At 47.6% G+C, this 23,114-nt stretch overlaps 1 protein-coding gene across 1 annotated transcript in view; it reads right to left on the bottom strand.

The window, feature by feature from the left end:
• Prdm5 (PR/SET domain 5) overlaps positions 1–23,114 on the bottom strand; it is a 132,572-nt gene that overhangs the window by 26,083 nt on the left and 83,375 nt on the right. Inside the window, exon 13 of the mRNA XM_071614873.1 lies at positions 10,783–10,868. Coding sequence (XP_071470974.1) covers positions 10,783–10,868 — 86 coding nt within the window. The remainder of the gene's footprint in view (positions 1–10,782; positions 10,869–23,114) is intronic.

The raw sequence follows: 23,114 nt of genomic DNA, 5'->3' as shown, positions 1-23,114 counted from the left end.
CAGACCCCAGCAGCACTGAAACGTCTCCTCGAGATGCAGGCCACCGACTGGGCCCAGAGGTCCATCGGGGAGGCAGCACGGACATCCGTGGCTCAGGACGAACCTCCCACCTGCGCCTGGCCCGACCCCCTTGCCTGTCACATGGGAGGCCAACCCCACGTCCTAGGATCTGGCTCATCTGAATGCTCGGCACACACTGACATGGCGAGGTGTTTTATGTATCACGTTACCTGCTTCCTTCTCCTTATTATCACAATATGCATGAGAACAAATAATGTAATTCCAAATTGAAAAAGGCTCACAAATTATGAAAATATAACTAGGTGACTTTATGAAGAAAGAAATTATGTATGAACCTCAGTGTGGCATTGTTCTTGGAAGCCATTAATGGGACTTTTATATAAATAGACAGTTATTTCAAGATTCTTATGATACTTTACTAATTAAAACTCTCTGAATAGAGTGCATGATGAATATAAGATTGTTTCAGGAAGAAAATGGTATGGAAAAAATGTATTACTTTCCTAAGAATAATGACCCTATTTCTTTTTAAAATTAATTGTATATTGCCTTTCTTAAAAACAAAGAAAAACTCTCTTTATAGATTTCAGGCAGCACCACGTACTTTCCTTTTAATCCTGAAGTATATTATTACAGTCTAAAGATAATAGAGTGGTGGTGAACGAGCAATCAGCTCCAATGCCAAATATTTATAGAATTTTATTTTAACTAAACCTGCTCAGCGCTCCACATATTCTCTTGGTAGTCAACTTCACAAAGGGGACATGTAGACATCCTAGAAGCTCTGGATTAATTAGTACCATCAGGGCTGCCCAAGGGGGATGAAGCTGTTCTCACCACACGTTTGGGTCCTATGCAGGCCTGATGTCTCCTCACCACCCTGGGCAATGCAGGCAGTTAGACTGACAGGCCAGCCACCAGAAGCCCTGTGCCAATGCCTTGTGGTCAGCTCAGCAGGTGCCTGGTGAGCTCCAGCAGCCAGCCAGCCCCTAGCTCCAGCCAGGAGCATGGCATCTTCCCAAGGGTGGGTGCTGCAGGGAGAAGGTGAGGCTGTGGAGGCCAGTGTACCTTGGGCAGGGATGGTGCAGAGAAGGCCCCAACCAGCCAGGCGTGAGGGGCCAGAGGGGATGGGGAAGGGACAGCTAAGCGTGGGGCTTCCTCTGTTTTTATCCTATTTAGATAGAAAAGCAGGCAGGAAAACAGAGGAGGACGTTTCAGCTGAAACAGAACAAAACCAACACAAGTCCAGAGAGAAGGCTCTAGGGTGGGACTGGAGAAATACCAGTGTCTCCACATTCTCCTTTTTACTAACAGGAACTAATGTATGGAGTGTGACATGAGCTTCAGGAGTCCACAGAGCCCCTGCCCTGGGCCTTCCTGTTGCCTGGAGTGAGGCTGTGACAGTGAGTGCCAGCAGCCCCCTCAGGCACAGCTCAAGCTGGACTACGAAGCCTCAGCTGCAGACGCGGAAGAAGAAAGGGACACAATGATCTGACTGACCAGCTCTGGACCACCCCTCACTGTCTGGCAAGGTGACCAGGTCCACACTGAGCTACCTTGAGACAAGGACAGGCGTCGGAGGGATCTGGAGGGATGCATGCAGTTTTGCTGGACTCACAGAGATTGTCTAAAGGACTGGAAGCTGAACACAAAGACTGTGGAAGCCACCTGGTCTATTTTACATTTTTGAAACTGAGAATACTATGCAAAGTTCACTGGTTATTGGGAAGCTCTCATGACAAGACTGAACAGCTAAGCTCCTATCACAATGCATGTAATAGTCAATAAACAGCCATCCGTTCTAAAATACGCTTATTTGCATCTAGCATTAAATAGACACATGATTTAATTTGTTTTATATATTTTTAGAAACTCTATCAATTCCACATTAATGAAGATCTATTTATAAGGTTTCTCATCTTTATAGAAGAGATAGGCAAGTTCCAATAGTCATAAGAAATATAGAATCCTAATTGTTTAGTAAATTCTATGTTCTCCATAACTGCATTTTGTAATCAGCTGTGTACTTATAAATGACCTTGGTCTTGAGGTAACAAAACACAGTAACACAGCAGGTCACTCAGCCAGCCAGCCCCTAGCTCCAGCCAGGAGCATGGCATCTTCCCAAGAAGATGATGGGATGCTTTTAGAAGAGGTAATACTTTTACTTAAAACAGCACTAAAACTCAAAATGCTGAGGCAGCTAGAGACTGATCCATGAGAAACACAAAGTCCAGCGTCCATTTTCAGAATTCAGTATTCAGCCTTAATTGGGATGCAAGACCCATTTGAAGTCATTTTAACAAAAGCCCTTCTCTTTCCCACCCCAATTTTAAAATTAGCCAGTTGTGTACATTGAAACCCTGAACTCCTCTGTCAGAGCCAGGGGCAGCGCTGTGTCAGGGATAAAAGCAGGTGGACTGCCCACCCAGGTGCACCTGCTCACCAGGTTTCTTTCAATAGCACACCCTTCTGCAGAGGTCAAGTTTGCCTACTGAGCAGTTCCGGAACATATGTCTGCTTCCTGAGGCAGGTACCCCGGTACCTTCAACAGGCCTGACAGACCTGTTCTCAGGCTAAAACAGCTTCTCAGCTTCCTTTATTTCATCACCACATTGATTTGAGGGATACCTCAAAGAAAGAATAAGATTCCTGCCTAACTGACCACTGCAGGCCATTAGCATATTTTCATTTAAATCTTCTCATTTTGAAAGGGGTTGGATCAAATGCCCTCCAGCATGCTTTCCAGCTGTGACAGTCTGACTCCAGACTGCACCAAAAATAAGACACAAACTACTAAGAAATTTTAGAATGGTTCCCTGTTATGGCTTGGACCTTCAATGTCCCTCAGCGTCCCTGTAGGCCACAGTTGAAGGTTTGGTCCCCAGCCTGTGGTGATATTGGGAGGGGTGTGCTTTTTAGGGGGCAGGTCCTGGCAGGAGCAAGTGAGGTCACTGGGTATGCCCTTGTGGGTGTTGCCCTTGGAGGGGGCACAGGGACCTGGGTCCTCCTCTGCTTATGATGCTAGGCCATCAGGAGGTGAGCAGCATCCCCCCACCACATGCTCCCTGCTATGACGTTCTCACCTCGGGCCCACAGTGACTGACTGAGCCAAGTGAACATGTGTCTAAACCTCTGAAGTCATGAGCCAAAATAAACTGTTCTTTTAAGTTGTTTATCTCAGGCATTTTGTCCCAACAGCAGAAAGCTGACCAACAAACACATGCCCTGCACCTTTTTCTTACAGAGGTGACAGCAATACTATAGCCTTAACAACTACTTACAAATTCATTAGTTTCAACCTGAAAGGCCACTTTTGTAATGTGAAAAATAATGTGATATAAAACTAGAAACAGTTCAAGTGATGGAGTTGCTGAGCGTGGGCATCTGTCTTACTTCCCAGTTGCTATTTCTTACAAGCAGGGGGCTCTAGAATCACTGCTCATCTTCTCACTCCCACCCCTGCTGGGAACAGGGAAAGCCTGCCTGGGCTCAGCGCCACCTCTCCGTCTTCCTGGGTCAGCACAGAGGACTCGGCTCCTCACAGCTCCTGAACCTGCCTGGCATGGGGTTTCCTAGGTGCCACCACAGGTGGGTCTGGGTACACCTCTGACTTGGCCTCCCCTCCTGGTGGCTGAGGCCAGATTGCAACACTCTGTCCTTTTTAACACTTATAAGGAGCTGTTTAGAAAGTCTCCATCTTTACAGGGAAGATTCATAAACACTAGCAGGTTCCAAATCACGTGACACAATCATGGGCAGCAGGACTGCATGGGTGGAGACGAAAAACGGCTAACAGTGTTGTGCGGGCAGAAACCTGGCTGCGTGGGGTGACTGACACACCAACAACTCAAGGCACAGAGAGCACAGCTGGCCCGAGCTGCAGGGGAGCCCTGGCCCCCATGGACGGGTTGGTGGGGGAAGAGGCCTCAGATGGGGCAGTGGACTCAGGAAAGTGTGGACAACTCTGAGAGAAGATGCGTGGTAGCCACAGGCCAAACCCAGTGTGGCCTGCGTGTTTGGGTCGGAACAGGGTGCAGAAGCAGGAGTCGGCAGGCCAGGACACACCGCACCTCTACCCACCACTGGGCTCCCTCCCGTGGGCAGTGAGCAGCCACTGCCAGGTTGGCGCTGACTGTGACATGTGTTCAAAGTTTTCAGTTGTAAGTACTGCGGCAGCTGTGGGTGGGGTGGATTAGATCAGCGTTTCTCAAACGGTATTCTCTAGAACACGGGGTCCCATGCCATGTCAGTGGATACACACAGATGCTCGAGTCATCCTGGGGAGTGACTGAACAAACTGCCACGACTGTCCCTGCTACTGGGTGTCAGCACCTGCTGCGTGGGGAGCACAGCGTGAAGCTCCAAGGTCAAGGCAGTGTGTGAGCTCCGGGTGCTGGCTGCCCCCAGCCATGGCACTGGAGCTGCCTCTCTGCGCTGGGTTGCCTGGGCCTCGGCTGCTCCCCTCCTCCTGGAGCACCCTATGTGCCCAGCCATTTCCTTCCCACTCACATGAAGGCTATGGAGTCATCGACACGGCCACCACGCTCTCCTGTCTTCCTGACCCCTTCCTCCCACGCAGAGCTGGGCTGCTGTGTGCACCCACCACACCCTGAGACCCCCACCATGGTCCCTGTCCTGCTGTCTTCTCCCCAGGCTCCAGAAGGGCTGCAACCTTCTCCTGAACATTCCTTCAGTACAAGCACATAACATAGAAGCCAACTCAGTAAAGCGGAGTCCGCCAACGGGGACTAGATGGTGCTCTTCCCAATCATCGAGTTGCAATTGGAAACACACCACATGAGTCAGAGTTCCTTTAATCAGGAGTTCGCTATGTGTGCAACAACTGTTTGAAGTCCTTAAGCAAGTTAAATGGAAAATGCCACAGCACTCACAAAGACAAACCCTTTTGCTTTTAATTCTTAAGAAATTATGTTAGATATTCAAGGCAAAGCATGTGTAAGCCTGAGCATTTCCAACTCACAACACAGGGGTCTGGTTTTATCCCCATGTTCAGAACAACAGCAAGATAAATCAGTTTACCTAAGACTCCACAAATAATCCCTTCAGGCACAATTCTGTCTACACTTCTTGTCACTTGGGTGCTCAAAGATAATAAGCAGAGAAGCCCCAGCAACACCTTGGTCAGCACTCTTGGATTCAGTCTGGTTAGGCCTGAGAGCTCTGTAACCTTGCCTTAGAGCTCCTGTTCTCTCCTGGGGCAGGATAAAGTTATCCACTTAAAATGCCCATCTCTTCTGCCAGGTCTGAAGGGCCCATGAGAGGACTTTCAATTGTAGTCACAAGTGTCTTGTTCTGGTTCTAAAGCACTAGAGAAAAGAACCACATGGAGACTGAAAGAGGTCACTGAAGAAGAGGGGGACCACGTGGAGAGTGAAAGAGGTCACTGTAGAGGAGGGGGACCACGTGGAGAGTGAAAGAGGTCACTGAAGAAGAGGGGGACCACGTGGAGAGTGAAAGAGGTCACTGAAGAAGGGGGGGACCATGTGGAGAGTGAAAGAGGTCACTGAAGAAGGGGGGGACCACGTGGAGAGTGAAAGAGGTCACTGAAGAAGGGGGGGACCACGTGGAGAGTGAAAGAGGTCACTGAAGAAGGGGGGGACCACGTGGAGAGTGAAAGAGGTCACTGAAGAAGGGGGGGACCACGTGGAGAGTGAAAGAGGTCACTGAAGAGGAGGGGGACCACGTGGAGAGTGAAAGAGGTCACTGAAGAAGAGGGGGACCACGTGGAGAGTGAAAGAGGTCACTGAAGAAGAGGGGGACCACGTGGAGAGTGAAAGAGGTCACTGAAGAAGAGGGGGACCACGTGGAGAGTGAAAGAGGTCACTGAAGAAGAGGGGGACCACGTGGAGAGTGAAAGAGGTCACTGAAGAGGAGGGGGACCACGTGGAGAGTGAAAGAGGTCACTGAAGAGGAGGGGGACCACGTGGAGAGTGAAAGAGGTCACTGAAGAAGAGGGGGACCACATGGAGAGTGAAAGAGGTCACTGAAGAAGAGGGGGACCATGTGGAGAGTGAAAGGGGTCACTGTAGAGGAGGGGGACCACGTGGAGACTGGTGGAGGCCACTGGAGGAGAGGACCATGTGGAGGTAGCAGGAGGCCACGGACAAGCCCACCCTCTCTAAGGACAGTGACTGGGTTGGCTCCTGATTCACCCTCATCTCTGCCCAGACCACAAGGGCAGGGAAGCTGGCAACCAGAAGGATGAGGACAGTCTGAGGGCCTGTGAATTCCAGTCTCTTTTTGGATCATCTTTATTTTTAGTTGTAGATGGACATGATACCTTTATTTTATTCATTCATCTTTTCGTGTGATGCTGAGGGTCAAACCCCCTGCCTCCCTCCCACATGCTAGGCGAGTACTCTGCCGTTGAGCTACAACCCCAGCCCCCAAAATATTTCCTGAGAGCTTAGCCTAGCCACCTGCTGCCTAGTGAAGCTGGCAGAGGCCAGCAGTCAGCTGAGCCACGGCAGTGAGCGGACCTACAAAACGTGCTGTGGCCACCGACCCTCCAGGGGTTGTCGCACTCAAAGACATCCTCCAGCTTTCAGAGACCCCATGTCTGTCGTCCATTTACCCCAGAAGCCCCCCTCTCTTTTCCTATATCCTCCACACACTCTGTGCTCCATCCACAGGGGCCCTGAGACTCCCAGGCCTTGTGTACTACACTTTCGACTGTGCATATCTAGGACTGTCCTGACACAGCTGGCTTAGTAACAAGCTGCAGGGTACGTGAATGATCCTGCATCCAGGGACCTGAGGGGACAGTTTGAGATCAATCTCACAGTCCTGGCACAACAACATGCCATGAGTGACACAGTGACAGCCATGAGTTCAAAAGCGTCCTCCTGAATAGTGAACTAGTTCAGCTTGCAAGGAACCTAATTCCTCTTTCACGAAGGAGCTGGGTTTAACCTTATCCCCTGCTGACATCATTTTCACTTACTTCCCTCTCAGTATGCCGACTGAAGAGAGCGATAAGTGGAAGAGGTAGGCAGAAGCTTGAAGAACCGCAGGGGTCCAGGCCACGCCGGAGGGCACCACCCACCTGTCAGCCAGCCCTAGCACACCACATATAAGACAGAGCGCCACACGCATGTGTTGAAATACCACACCACATACTCCTGCAATACATATAGTAGTTACCTGTTAATCAAATAAAACCAAAGAAAGCTCTTATTTTAACTTAATGTATAATTTTAAAATTTCAGTGTTACATAAGGAAATCTACCATCTGACTTTGGATCTATGGAGTAAATAATACATAAATATGATTAGAGCCTTAAAGTTTGCACATTTCTGGGCTTCTCATATCTTTTCTAGAATATTTATGGCTTTCTAAACAATGTTAGTATTATTTTTTAAACAATGTTTAAAAAATAATACTAATATTTCCTTAATAAAAAAATACTACCATTGGTAAATGGCACTTTGTGATCAATGCCTTGCTTTTGTTTAGGAACATTTACAAAGTGCTTGCTTTAACATTCTAACCAGAAATGTCCATCACTTTAAAATATAGAAACACACTCTATAAATAAAATAGTACTTATTTAGCATTGTGCAATATTTAGTTCTTGCTGGAGTTGTCTATTACTACCCAATAAACCACCCCCAGACTTGACACATTATTATTTTGTCTTTAATATCAGGTCATTGTTGCAATTTTGTTCACTAACTGAACGGCCTATAATAGCTCGCTATTTCCAGTGGTCTTGAGAGTAGTGGGGGCTCTGCAATGGTTCTCATGTAGAGTCTTCCTGGTGGTCACAGTGTGTTGGTGGCCACAGACCTCCTCTGAAGGCTCAGCTAGCCTGGACATCCAAGATGGCAGCTGAAGGGCTGGAAGCTCCTGAGGCCTACTGTGTGCAGTGCCCAGATGGCCACTCCATGGTACTTAGGGTCTGGACAGCATGTAAGGTTGATCCCAAGAAACACAAGAAAAAGGTGTCAGGCTCCTAACTGGCCTGCCCTAGCGTCCAGAATATCACTTCTGCTGCATTCTCCTGGTCAAGTGCATTCTGGCCAGCACAGGTGCACAGGAAGGGAAAACAAGACTCTTGGTGGTGATGAGAGGGCAGCTCATGCATGCGGGAGGGAAGAAGTTGATGGCATCGTCTTGGAGACCAGCTTATCATGTATACTATCTGTTAGGTGGGCACTCCTAGCTCCCTGTCCCCCTAAGAACTTCAGAGTCATGTTGAATGAGAATGTACAGACCATCAAAAAACTGCAGAAAAATCACAGTTGGTGCCTGGGATCTGAACAGCCTATAATAGCTCACTATTTCCAGTGGTCTTGAGAGTAGTGTTCAGTTCCTCACATGGATGCAACTCTACTCTGTTAACCTCAACAGTGAAACAGAATCGAGTTCCACATAAGGCTTCAGCCTCTTGTCCCATGGGGTAAGAACCTTGCCCAATAAAAGTGTCAGGACGATAAAATGCACTTTATTTTCAAATTCCACCTCCTACCATGGCTGTGGAGACCCAGAGGCCAATCACCTCATTATAGAATGCCTGGCCCAGCAGGCCTTACTTCCTAGCACTTGCGTGCCAGAAATGCTCCTGACCAGGGACTGGAGACTTGACTGCTAGTGGCCTCAAGAGAGCCCCCTAGCTCAGAAGCACAGATCATACAGAGAATAAGAGCGCAGTAGACTCTGAAGTGGAGTGATGGCCATTACACAGAACTTTCTCAAAGGAGGAAAGAAAGGTGCAGGACAATGATGTCAGGTCCCGAAAAGGAAGGTATTTTTCAAATAGTTTCACTTTCCATTTACAAAAGAAAAGCAGCTTACTGTGATAGAATAAGGCCTGCTTTCATGCAGGTGTATATTCTGAGCCAAATAAAATAGAGTTCTATTCCAAGGCCATTCATCTTACATGAGCCACTGGCAAGGCATGGGAAACTCCCCTCAGACATGGGGGCCCTAGAAATAGTGACATGTGCTGATCTAGACCCAGGTTAAGATGTTTTCAAAGGCAGCAAGAAGCCGCATGCTCTGGCCCCCATAACACAGAAACCCATGAAGTTTAAAAAAAAAAAAATTAAGTTTTCTCCAAAATCATAATGATTTTTTTAAAAAAAGGGTATCAAATTTGTTCTTAATCTCTTTATCAAAATAAATAAACAGGGGTTGGGGTGTGGCTTAGTAGTAGCGCACTTGCCTGGCATGTGTGAGGCACTGGGTTCGATTCTCAGCACATAAATACATAAATAAAATAAAGGTCTATCAACAACTAAAACAATATTTAAACAAACAAACAAAATAAATAAACAGAACTAGTTGAAGTTAAGTATTCAGTCTATGCAGTGTGAAGCCTCCTTCCCTTCCAGGGTTTCTCTCTAAACCCACCGAGTGTTTCCTGTCTCTAAGTGGAGAATGTGGAGGTCCCTAAGGCCCTGCCAGGTTTCCTGGTTCCCTGGGGATGCCTCTCCTCACCACCTGTGTGTACCGTGTCTAAACCTCGCCACCACTGTTCTCAAAGGCGACTCCCATAGCTGCTCCCCAATTTCAAATCTCTGGCCATGTGGTGTGGGTCCCCTTCCACTCACCTGGCCCCATGCCTCCTAGCTGGGTCTGTGTCTCCAGGGCTGCCCTCAGTCCTCACTGGAGAGCAGCCTCAGAGCAAGCATTCTATGACAAAGCTCACCATGTTGCTCTCCTGCTGTAAACCAGACACACTCCCCAGTCCACTCAGCCTCTCCAAACCAAAGACAGCCAGACTGCTCCCCAGGTCCTCACAGCCCCTTCAAACCAAAGGCAGCCAGACTGCCCCCCAGGTCCTCATGGCCCCTCCATCCCTGCCTGTCTCACATATTAGCACAGCACTGCAAGACGTGGTCACCCTCCAAGATGGCTGCCTGACTCCATCTGCAGGACCTCCCGACCTGAGCTCACAGGGTCATGGTGACTCCTCTGCCTCACATCCACACCCCCAAAGGGGGAACTCTCCTCCCTCAGCCTTTTGCTTATACCACATTGCGCAATTCAATAGCTTTATTCTTTGGTCAAGTTTTTTTTTTTTTTTGGTAAGTTTTCAATTCTACATCAATATACCACCTAAAGCCTTCAGGTCCATCCAGCCCCTCTGGATACAGTGTGTCTCAGAGACCATGCATCTCACTGGGTCTCACTGCATGGTGTCCCAAGGAAATGCCACCTGCACTGCTCATTAAATTGAGTCTGAACTGCCTAAGATCAAGGACAGAAAAATTCATGAAAGAAAATTAACAGAATTCAGAACAGCATAAAAGGCTCACTGGTATGCTCCACCCCAGGCAGTCCACTGAATTCTGAGAGAACTGGTCTGGCTCTGTCTACAGTCACAGGCTGCAACGTTGATCACTGGTGATGTCTTTCCTGAAAGTATTACTCACTGGCCAAATGCTGACAGACTCGTCTTCACAAGGATGTCCTGTCACTTGTAAGTATTCTGCAAGAAAAAACCTTCATATTTTCTAGTATGAAACTGTAAAGATCTATTTAGTGGTAGTCTGTCACTCATAACTCCCGAAACTGACTCACAATTCAAAGAATCAGACATTTTTGGGGCTGGAAATTTTTCCCCCTTTGGCCTTTCAAAAACACGTATCTATAAATGTCTATCATGAACATAAACAGAATTTCAGTTGCAGCACTTTTTTCTCACATAAAGTCAGACACTTTCCTTTTACTGTGAGCGTGGTTTTACATCATGGATGTTACAGCTGCAGGAGAGGCAGGAGCAGTCTTACCCTGGTGTGCGTTCGGATGTGCATCTTCAGCCCATCGTTCTTACTGAATCCTTTGTCACAGTAAGGACACTGATAGGGACGCTCACCTATGGGTAAAGAAAGACTTCAGGTCAGAACAGTGTCAGGGCGGAGCATGCCATGTCCTACTCCCAGTGCCCTGTCCTGCCTCACGAACGCTCCCACATAGCCTGAGCAGACAAGGCCACCTCCGGGAGGCCCAGTGCCTCAGGACTCACGATAAGCCAGGCCACCTCTGGGAGGTCCAGCACTCCAGCACTCAGGAGGAGCCAGGCTGCCTCTGGGAGGCCCAGTACCCCAGGACTCAGGAGGACCCAGGCTGCCTCTGGGAGGCCCAGCACCCCAGCACTCAGGAGGAGCCAGGCTGCCTCTGGGAGGTCCAGCACCCCAGCACTCAGGAGGACCCAGGCTGCCTCTGGGAGGCCCAGCACCCCAGGACTCAGGAGGAGGCAGGCTGCCTCTGGGAGGCCCAGTACCCCAGGACTCAGGAGGAGCCAGGCTGCCTCTGGGAGGCCCAGTACCCCAGGACTCAGGAGGAGCCAGGCTGCCTCTGGGAGGCCCAGTACCCCAGGACTCAGGAGGACCCAGGCTGCCTCTGGGAGGCCCAGCGCCCCAGGACTCAGGAAGCCAGGCTGCCTCTGGGAGGTCCAGCACCCCAACACTCAGTAGGACCCAGGCTGCCTCTGGGAGGTCCAGCGCCCCAACACTCAGGAGGAGCCAGGCCAGCAGAGCTCAGTGCACTTCCTTTCACCATCCCAGCCCAATCAAGTCTCCGCAGTTCAAGACCTCACTACAAGTACTTGGCGTTAGTCAATTTGTTCTGTTGCTGCACTGTCCTCTGCCCACCACAGGAGTCTGAATTTAACCAGTTCATTAATAAGTTGTTTTCTTATTTTTGCTTAAAAGTTTCATGTAAATGAATCCATCTCAGGGTTTTTGTAAAACACCTACATGAAGCAGAACCACTGGCCTCTGAACTACTCAGAGAGGATGGCTCGCTTTCTGATATAACCAAGAACGTCTTGCCCAGAAGTTATGATTTAGAAGACAGCCAGGACATTTTTAAGACAAGCAAACACACATACATCACAAAATTCTACTTTGTGAGGACAAGACTATAGTGAGGTATGATCCTCCTGAGTTGTCTGGAGGTGCTCTCCCCAAGGCCTGATGATCTAGAGTGGATGACAGCTTAAAGTCACCAGCACAGTCTTTGATTTAACAACACACCGACATGGCACCATGCCAGTCTACATTCAAAGATCATGCAAATCAAGGCTCTGTCTGTCTGTCCTTCCCCTCAGGCCCCTGCCCCCAGTATCTACTCCCCCTCTTCTCCCACAGGTCCCACTGGATGCAGGCTGGCACAGATGTATTACTCCAGGGAGCTCCCTTGCTGGGCAGCCATGAACACCCACTGCTTGACCAGCCACTGCTCCTGAGAGAGGGCTGCCTGCACCTCTTCTCCGCCTCAGACTCAGCACCACCAGACAGGCAGCACGCTCGTGGCTCAGGCATAGGGCAGCCTCCCACGCTGCTTCCAGAGTAGCACCACCTAGAACCAAGTGCAGGGCCCCAGAGTGACCTCTCCCAGTCTCTCCTCTTTGCAGGGACACCTAGGACCCTTCCTTTCCACTGGGCACTGTAAACCACTGACAACCACTCCAAAATGCAAAGAGCTAAGCATAACAGCAGCACAAATAGGAATAGGCTCTTGCGCGGATGGTCCACGTTTCCATATTCTGAGAGAAAATCAACCTGTGCTCCAGGACAGCCCCTGGGAATTCTGGACTGAATGACAGTCCAGACCTAGAAGGTAGAACCAAGGCTGGAAACAGCCAGGAAAATACTACCTATGCTAGCCCGCAGGGATATTCCATACTTATCTTATTCCAGGTCTCTGCTGAGTCCCAGTCCTAACTTGGATATTGCACAATCAACTCAAATTCCCCACACATTCACCTTCTGTCCTGATTATCCATGGATCAAATAAGACCCAAGGTAATAAAATTATTCTGTATACAAGATTCATGCTAAATGAGTAGATTGTAGCTGTTCTTGCCACAAAAACAAAAACAAATGGATGCATTAATTGGCTTCCCTATAACCCTGGACCGGCAGGCTGTGTCCTGTCGCTGATGTGTGATTTAAATACACACACTGGAATTCATTGCAAAAAAAAAGAAAACTTGGCCCTCCAAGACACCTTTCTATACCCTTCCCCTGCATCCAGTTCCTGAGCCACGAGATTCACCTCCTTGACACTCCCGCTGGCCTACACTCCCGCAAGGATGAGAACCATAGCAAAAAACACAACAGTTGCACGTAGTCCACCAGCATCTGCAAGACCTCTGGCCACGCAGGTGCAGCCAGGAGGTTCCTATGCTCAGAAGCCAAGCACTGGAGGACAGAAAGAGCCACCCAGGCGGTAACGCCTGCCTCAGAGAATTCCACACACTTTCAAATACTCTTCTTCATAAATTATGAAGAATAATTGCTTAGATTTTTTTAAATGCTGAAATGTTTCCTTCTTATATACCTATTAATAATTTAATCAATCAACAAATCAAATCCAGAGTACACACAAAACATGATTAAAAACAGCAGTCTGTTACATAAAGTTACTTCATGATTTTCCTAGCAGACCTAAGACAATCTACTCCTCATAGCTTTAAATTAGGTCTTGCCTTCCAAAGGCCAACAGAACAGCTAGCAAACAAAATCAGATATGGGCAGTCTTGGGTGGACCATATTAACCTTCAGAAACCCCTCAGTCACAGCATGCTCAGGGTGACCCTGCTTCTTTCGGCCTCCAATAACAGAGCTTTCTGCTATCCCACAATCTGAAACTGAAGGACACCTGTGCAGTCCACAGGTGATAATTACTGTCATGCACCTGATCCACATATTATATGCCTATGTAGGAGTCTGATACTGGAAGCATTTTGATCTATACATAGAATTGTGCTGTGAACAGGAAGTAGCCTTCAGTGTGACTTCACCCAACACAGCCTCTAGGTGCCACATAGCCCTATTTTTAAATATCTCAGGTAGATTTAGATGCCACTATCTTTATTTCACTTAGACTAATCATAATATTCAAATTCTCACTGGCAAGAAAATCAGTGAATCTTAAAATTAGAAAAAAGCTGAAAGCCAGTGTCAATGGGAATAACACGCCAGCGGCAACCCTCAGTACCCCAGTCTGTGCTGGGGGTCCTCACTGGAGAAGCCACTGAACCCATGCCACAACACTGCAACCTGGTGCTCATGTCCCAAGTCCAGAACAAGTACACAGGCACAGAAAGGACTCACAGTGGGCTGCGAGATGGAGGGGTCAGAGCTGGAGCCACTGTGCCCCAGAGCCAAGGTGGGAAGTACTGCAACTGCTGGCCCCTCGCACTGGGTGAGCTTCCCCAGTGAAGGGCAAAGACCTGCCTCTCCCAGTCCCAGGTGGCACGAACCAGGCCTGGGGCTGGTGCATCCAGGCGTTCTTTTGGCTTTCAACACTCATCAGGAAAATGCAGGAGGCAAGAGAGGAACATGTGTCCCATCGTTCAGCAGGTCTCATGTGAATGCAGATGTTGTCACACTAGCTGTGCCTGAGACCTATTACCATCTAGACGGCAATTAAGACATCAGAACCTCAGGCATTCCCCAGGACACTTGGCCAAGGCAATCAGATCTAATGAGCACTGTGTGGGCAGCAAACTCCACGTCTGACTGAAAACTGAGGAGGGCTTTGCATGTTGTGGTCTTTAAATTATGTTCTGACACCAAAAGAGGTTTAAACCCACTGTCTTCTTTAAACACATCAAGGAACAAAAAGAAACATGATGGTAACTATAATAGGTAACTATAAAGTGCCACCTCATGGATACTTCATTAAGTTAATTTGTTCATTTTTTAACAGATTTTTTTTTTTAGCACCTGCCATGTTCCAGCTACAGACCTGGGCTCTAGGAATGCGGTTGGGAATAGATTAAATTTTTCAAGAGAATACTGAGACAGAGTTAAGAAAGACCAGTGGGCTGAGGAAGAGGGCAGAAGAACCCCAGCAAGGCCAGCAGGAGAAGCCAGGGACCGAATGCAGGCAGGCCTGAGGCAGTGGAACTCAGGCTCCAGGGTCCTGGACCTCTGTCTCTCCCAACTGGGCTTGACGGGGTGTTTCCAAATTCCCACAGCCAGTGCAGTCGAATGGAAGTGACTTCAAAGTCTTCCATTGTGAGGATGTTGGGGAAAGAGAATCCAGAGAGACCAGTAGTAATGAAGAGCACATGTGGCTGCCATGTGGGGCACCTGACCTGTCCAGCCTGGCCCAAACAGTCACCTCAGGTCTGTAACAAAAAAAGCATTATGAGGGCAACTGCCTACCCAAGCAGGGCTAAAGCAACAGGAAAAAAAATCAGACTCCAATTTAATGCATGCCTGTGTGAAGATGATTCATCAAGACCAACATGGTTCTAGGCAGTAAAATCATGAGGATGTTAGAAGAACCAGCCCTCACCTAAGCACAAGTCATACACCAATGTGAAAACAGCACCTTATGAAACTGAATTTTACTGATTAAACAAACAAACAGACAAAAGAATATGAGATAGAGGACAAAAAAAGGTGGTAAAGAGTTGATTTAAAACTACAATTAGGAAAAGGAAATAAAAAAAAAACCTGATCCTGGTGCTCTGGCTGTGGCCACATAGGTGTAGAAAGACACCTGTCATTTGTGACTTGTTCAGAGGGCACAAGATGACCTCAGGAGGTCCTAAACGTGCTACCGGAAGAATAGTGTTTACCAAGAGCAGGAGGAGATACAGCCAAAGTCTCAAAGGTTCTGACCAAGAACAAGACCTCTGCTGTGGCATGTCCACTGCTAGGACAAGGGGCAATGACACCAAGGGAGGTGTGTGCTCACCAGAGATTTGGTTTTGTTGTAGCGTCAGGCTTCGGTGGGAAAATCACTAATGCTTTTACCCAGCAGTTTCCCTCTGGAGGAGCTGCAGACCAGAAGTCTGCCTTCACCTGGCATTCAGAGCACCTTCCTGCGCGGCAGCTGGGGGCTGAATGGGCAGTCAGATCCAGGGTGCCAGGACATGCAGGGCGCTGTGTAAACAGCACCAGAGGAAGAATCAAGAGCGTGCACCAGAAATAAGCTCCCCTAAACCCAGAGGAGCACAGTGCAGGGCTGCAGGGAAGCCCTGGGGGCTGCTCTGGAGGAACTGGCAGGAGGAAGCCACAGAAGAAGAGCCAAGTCTTCAGAGCCTGCCTGACTGAAATGTGGAATGCAAGTTTAAGTTCCCTTTGGTTAATTTGTTAATTGTCTTATTTGTGCATTAGCAATGTCACTCTTGTCCTATAGTTACTTGTCCTTGGTCACAGCTCCTGTGGAACAAACACTCTGAAAACAATGCATGATTTCCTCAGAGTAATCATTGGAAAACAAAGAAGAGCAACGGTGGAAGCCCAGATCCTTTATTTCCAATATGATCACAGGTATTTACCAAAAAAAAAAAAAAGAAACATTTCCCCAGACAGTGATTTATGAGCGTGCTCATCCGCAGGCGCGATGTGCCTGGGAGCAGGCCAGCACGGTCGGGATGTATTACCACGACAGTGGTGGGACTCCAGGCGAGTAATTAACCTCTGGCCCAGAGCACTGAAGACCCGAAAGCAGTTGCTAGAATTTCCCTCATAATTTATGAGCAATCCATGCAATTCCCATAGCAAGCTTGGATCCCCTGCTGAACAAGCCCAGCTCTCCCTGATCCAGAAGCAGTGACCCCCAGCAACTGCTGGGCCATGTTGGCTGACCCTCTGAGTGCCACCTCTCATCTGACTTAGGGAGCCAGTGATAAATTACAGAGCTATAATCACGTGGACCCAAGAGCACCTCCACTCAGCCACAGCTGCACTGCGTGTCCCCTCACCCCCGCCCCCCCAGCCCACTGGCTGATGACTCTCATCATGTTCTGGTGATCCACACTCTGCTGCTGGGGCATATGAAGACAAGCAAGACAACCATGTGGATAGAGGGTCCCACAGTGAACCATGAGCATGTGCAGGCGACTGTGACCAAATGCAGGCAGAAACGGGCGCAGGGCAGAGGCAGAGCCTGTAGCAGCTCCTGTGACCTCACACATGGACATTGGGCACACGGGAAAGTTCTCAGACAGCACCTGCAGCTGGGACCATAGCTGTCCCCTGTTGAGCTGCGAGAACTGGGATTTGAAGAGGCGAAGCGACCTTTGGCGGCTGTGAGCTGACACTGTGGTCCACGGTGCGAATGTGCATAGACAGTGATGACACAGTGCAGAGCTGCGTGGGGTTCTCCATGGCTGGAGTGGGGAAAGGCTACAGGCCAAAGGCTACAAGCTCAGCCCTCAGTTCTCAGGCCAGCACATTGATTCCCTACTGGCTGATACATCACTGAGAAGGTATCTTCAACCTCGTGGAAGGAAGGGGGCTCAGTAATAGTAAGAGCGCAGGGCTCCTCTGAGGAAGAAGCAGAAATGCCCTCAGCTCTCTGTGAACCCCACACATGCTGTGCCACCCTCGCAGACCTCTCACTGCAGCTAGGCATCAGTGCAAAGGAGAGGCTGGACACAGATGACTTTGCAGCTGCCCCTCACCCTGGAAGTCAAGGGCACATGCTTTTGCTTTGCTGTGCCTTTGCAGTGCTAGACGCAGAGCCTGGCATGCCCTCCCCTCTACACTCCAGCCCAGGCATGTGGAATTTCAAAGCCTGTGAAGGTAGATGCACACTTGCCGTGTCCCTACTCTAATCACCAAGTTGTAAAGAATGAGTGGACCTCAGAGGTTAGATACGAGGGTTATGAAAATTAACACTGCCAAGTTACTGGTAAACCAGCTGGTGTGATTCCACCCTCGCTGTTCAGAGTGGTGGTGGAGGGAAGAGGAAGGAGAGGAAGGTCACAGGGAAGGAGGTGAAGCAAGGACACCACTGGTGGCTAGTTAAGGCCATAAGAGAAAAATCAATCACTCCATGAAGGAAGTGGGGCTAAGGAAACTTCTTAAACATTGTTAGCAAAGGATGAAAATATGGACACAAATGTGAAGATTCCTCCCTGAACCAGAAGAAAGGCAGGAACCCAACAGCTAATCATCATGTGCTGGTGAAGAGACGTCATCCCTGAGCCAATGACCATGACCTCCTAAAGAAATTCATACCAAGGAGGCTGCACAAGGCCAGCGCTTCCTGTACCTGACAGAAACACTGAGAGACACCAACAGGCAGACTGTAAGCACAAATTAGAGCGGGCGCACTAGTTCCTTCCCCTCAATAAAACTAAGTGGCATTTGATGTCATAAAAAGAGAATTGGCTTCCCAAATTATTGACAGTTTGAATACTATAAAAACAAAAATGAAACTGACCCTAGTACTCTGGAAAAACCATTAAATGACTGTTAATGTCCCATGAAAATCCCCTTGTATTGCCACGTGATCAAAGGTCCAACCACCCATCACTCATCTCTTCCTAGAAATAGAGAAGAGATCTGAAAAACTAAATCCAGTGAACATTCGCTCTGCATGCTCCTGCCCGCTCCAGAGGACTCAGGAACAGATGGCCCTGGGACTGCTAAGGGAAAAAGAGAAACAGAGCACTGAAGCACCTTCCAGGTGGCTCTAGAGCGTGAAACTCTCGCAGCTGAAATAGGCTCAGAGGCAGGATCTCACTCCTTGTCTTTCATACTGGGGACTCTATGACTCTTGTGGTGACTGTAATAGCGTAGAGCAGAAAAAAGAACATGCAGGTACAGCAGAAGCTGGAGTCAAAGGATTTGGGTCTTTTCACCTTGATTCAGGTCATTTGCCTCTCTGAGCCTGGACTTCCTCCTCCTGAAGATGAGGGAAGGGCCTAGATGCTACCTTTGAGAGTGTGTCCCTTCTCCAACCCTCGGGAAAGGCAGGAGCCTGACCTGCACTGCCCTCAGCTTGGAGGCCTGGTCAGGAAGGTACCGCACCACTGCAGGGGGTCCCAGTTCACACAGCAGACTCGACCCTCACAAAAGCCCATGGAGCACTTGTCAGGGCCAGGGTCCTCCACTTTCTTTCTGATGAGGAACTCTTGATGCAGCCACTCCAGGCTAAAATCAGTCCCAGCAAGTCTTGTTGGCAAAATAATACTGCCAGCCTTTCCTTGGAGCCTCACAGCTGCATGGGTATTGAGCTAGGTCATATAATGTTCAACCAACCACTCAATGACACAGCAAGATGAAGAATGGGTAGCATCACAAATTGGGGGGGCAGATTTTCTTCTTTAATGTTAGTATTTCTCAAAATGAATCCCACAGATTTTGGTAGATATTATATGAAAAAATTAGATTTGATGATGATCTCCTAGCTATCTCAAAGCACTGCAGCCTGTTTGATTGCGGTTCTCTAAGTGAAAGGGGCTTTTGTTTACTCTGCAAGCATTCCCAGGCGCTTCCTCGATGCAGGCAGCTCTCTCAGTGCAGGCAGCTCTCCCAGTGCCAAAAATAATGGGCACAGTTCTAAGGTAAGAAAGAGCACAGACTCCTACAGAGCATGGGGACACAAACACGGGGAAGAGCACTGTGGGGACAGAGGCACAGGGGCCTGGAGCACCTGACCTGGGCACCATGGCCAGGAACAGGTAGAAAAGCATGAGAACCTGGGGCACCTTGGCCCAGGGCTGGACAGGAAACAGATCATGGACATAGCAGACTTAAATGGAGTCTGGGAGAGCAAAAGGAGCTCTGTAAGCAGGTCTGGAATATAAACTGGAGAGCAACTGATGCATCTCATGAGAACTTCAGGCCAAATTTTGTACAAATCAAGGGGAAGCCCTTGAGAAGCTTTTAGTCAGGTGAAGAGTGACTGGGTGAACCTGATCCATTTTCTATACTTCCTTTATAAGAAATATACACTTTCCAAAATCTCAAAACAAAAAAAAAATCCTCCAGAAAAATCCCTGAGAATAGCAAATGCCATGCAGCTCCTTTTCACGGAAACAAACCCAGCACTCCAGGGAAGGATGGAGGGTGAGGATGGTCAGCATCTTCAAGGACTCGTCCCCTCTGAGCAGCACCACCAGGGGTACACGGCCACCTAGCACATGTCCCACCAGCTCAGGGAGACCTGTGCCAGGGAAGGCTCAGGACCAGGCCCTGCTACGGATGTGCCCCCACGCAGTCTCAGTGCTTCAGGGATTCTGCATGGTCGTTGTCAGAATAAAACAATACCAAATTCTTCAATGTCTAAGTTCCAAAGGAGGAAACACTGGAAGCATGGCACAGTGAACTCCTTACTGCACTCATGCTGACCCTGTCAGCTTGCTCATTCTCATTCCCATTTCCAATATACGTTTTTATATGCACCTCTTTTCTCTGCCTCATTTAAGAATAAGATGTTTAAGCATGCATCTTTTAATAAGTTATCTACATAATCATAAGATAGGTTAATATGCTCTAAATATGTCTACTATATAAGAAACTGTTATTATAGAAATTCAGAAAACATACAAAATTATAAAGGGAATTCAAGTCATCCATATTTACAAGACATAGAAATAACCATAGTTAATGATTTATAATTTGTAAGAGCATAATGTAAGAATACTTTATTATTACAAAACATAACATTGTTTTATTGTTTTGATACCTTTTCATTTCTTTCATGTTAATTAACATGCCCTGTAATACCACTTTTATTACCTATGTGGTAGACGTGGACATACCATAGTCATCTCAGCCAATTCCTCACCATTGGCTCTATAGGACTGTCCTCAGTGTTGTTTTGCTACTATTATAAGCAGTCCTTCTAGGAACAGGATGATTCTTTCTATTAATAAAAATGTACTGCCCATAATCTTTATTGTATATATTCTCCTGATGCAAAAGGAAAAGCAAATTTCAAAAGCTAAAGACCAATTCTGCAGAGATAGGAAAACAAAACTTAAGAAAGGTTATCCTGGGGGCCACCATGGTTTAATTTCAACAAGGAAATTAGTAGGGACACACAAAATTCAGGATGCAAATCACAGCCCCAAATACATTTTTCAACTGAGTTTCTTTTACATATTTATATAAAGATGGTTTAATTGGAAACATAGCCATCTAAAATGCATTTCTCCAAAAATAAAACATTAATATTATAATTGTGCCAAACATGATATTAAATTATCAAGAGTCAACTGGGATTATGTTTATGAAACTAAGTTATAAAAATTTCAACATGTTCAATATTTAAAATTTTAATAAAATTGGAAGAAAGCAAAGATATTAAAAATGAAAATTTTTAGTAATGCTAGAAAAAAGAAACCCAAGAAAAAAAGGAGCAAATAATAATATGAGAAATCATGCAATTAAGTCAAACCCTGCCATCCAGTGTTAAGGATCGCCATTCACTTAACTTGGGAAGCATAGTCTTAACAAGTGCTGGGTGATAGCAGGATTTTAGGGACCATGCTTGCCACAATCAATTGTCTACCATGAGCCAGCACTGAGTATCATAAGGATAGGATTTTACTCACCCCCTCACAAAGAACCCCCGAGGCAACCTGGGCTTAGAGAGGTAAGCAGCTTGCTCACAAATAGCAAGTAGGGGAGCCAGATGTGCCCTCATCAGTGTCTCCAATGCCAGTGCTACGCACTCCCAGTGCAAGTGGGCAGACAATAGGAGCACCCAGGTCCAATGAGTGGGGCGTGGTGGCCATCTGGGCGGGGAAGTCGCTGAATCTCGATGCAACCTTGGCTAAATGGTTTCAAGTATCAGTAACTGTCTTACTAATAGGATAATCATTCCACAAAGCTCTAATTTTGCTATCTACAAATAAATTTTAGAATGAGATTCAGAAACATACCTACAGATATGCATGCCTCTTAGAAGTCTTAATGCTTTTCTATTTACAACTGTAAAATAGAACATTATCAATCCAATGAGAAGCAGTCCCTACACAGAAGAGTCAGGCTGGCCAAGCTCCTACTCATTGGCTGGCTTTGAAGATCCAGATTCCAGCAAAGGCAACCAGGAGGGACAGGAAGGTATCAAAGCAGCAGCTTCAGAAGCCCTTGAACATGCTGGGAAGGAACAGCCCAGCCAGGCAGACCCAACTCTGCAGGCTGGGGCCATACTGCAGGAGCAGCTGGCTCTTCTCAGCCTGTCCACCTGGCCTGCCCCAGACACACACACCTACACATCACACATGCACTCACACCCATGGGTGCTCTTTTGGCTAGGTGTTTACCATGCGAAATCCATCTGGAGTGTTAGTTCCCATAATGTGGCCTGAGCGCTCCTGGGCACCCACGACTCTCACCAGACCCTCAAAGGAACCAGGTTATCTTGGGAAGGCCCGTGGAGGTGCATGATTTTTAGGACAGGAAAAGGCAAGTAAAGGGGAAGCAAACATCACTTGTCCATGCAGGAGAAGAAACCCACACCAGGAATGTGTGGAAGTCAGATGCCAGCTGCCAGGCAGCTGTGTCACCCTGATACTGCCTAGCACTTCCCATTTCCACCAACCCAGCAATGCCCGGTAGTCAGCACTGAACAGGTGTGACATGAGATATAAATTAAAAGGATTGTAAAATGTACAAGTAAAATGAGCCTGATGTTAAACAGAAAAGTCTAGTTACAAGTGGACAGCTACATCAACAATTAGTTGTACGACTATTTGTGTGGACACACACACACACACACACACTCACTCACTCACTTCCCATCTCAACATATACTCGCATTGTCATCTGTGGGTATATGTGCCTGTCTGTATGAGCACCGGGCCTCAGCATCTGTCTGTTCACATATGTGCTGGAATGCGGGTGTGGCTCACCGTGGCTTGGCAGGGCTGCTGGCATCGGGGAACCCTGTTCTCTTCATCAGAAGCCACGTGAATAGGACAATCTGCACAACAGGTGGCACAGATTCAGGCACACCATAAATCAAATCATAGGTGAGTGTTCTTTAGCTTTTAGAATAAGTCTTTATGTTATATACAACATGGGACAAAATACAGTACAACAACAAAAAACATGATATAAAAATTCAATATTTTATCAGAGGAAATTCTTGAATCTCAAAAAAATGCTCTTATTACTGCAATTCTGTGGGGTATAATCATTAAAATTTTAGGAGCCATTACGATTGTAAGAGCTTTGCTCCACCCCACTGTTCACCCATTCTTTGTTATGAGTACATAAAGTATGGGCATAAGGACTCCCACATTCGGGACATCTGAACGCCAAGGGCTGGCTGGCATCACCCTTTCTGTGCTGGAAGCTATCTTTGTGTGTTCTAAGCAACACAAGTCCCTGTATTGAATGCTCCACACCAG

Source organism: Marmota flaviventris, chromosome 7 (assembly GCF_047511675.1).
Source record: "Marmota flaviventris isolate mMarFla1 chromosome 7, mMarFla1.hap1, whole genome shotgun sequence".
NCBI classification, from domain to species: domain Eukaryota; kingdom Metazoa; phylum Chordata; class Mammalia; order Rodentia; family Sciuridae; genus Marmota; species Marmota flaviventris.
The sequence above is the reverse complement of the archived record's forward strand: the minus strand, read 5'-3'. Positions and strand labels throughout refer to the sequence as shown.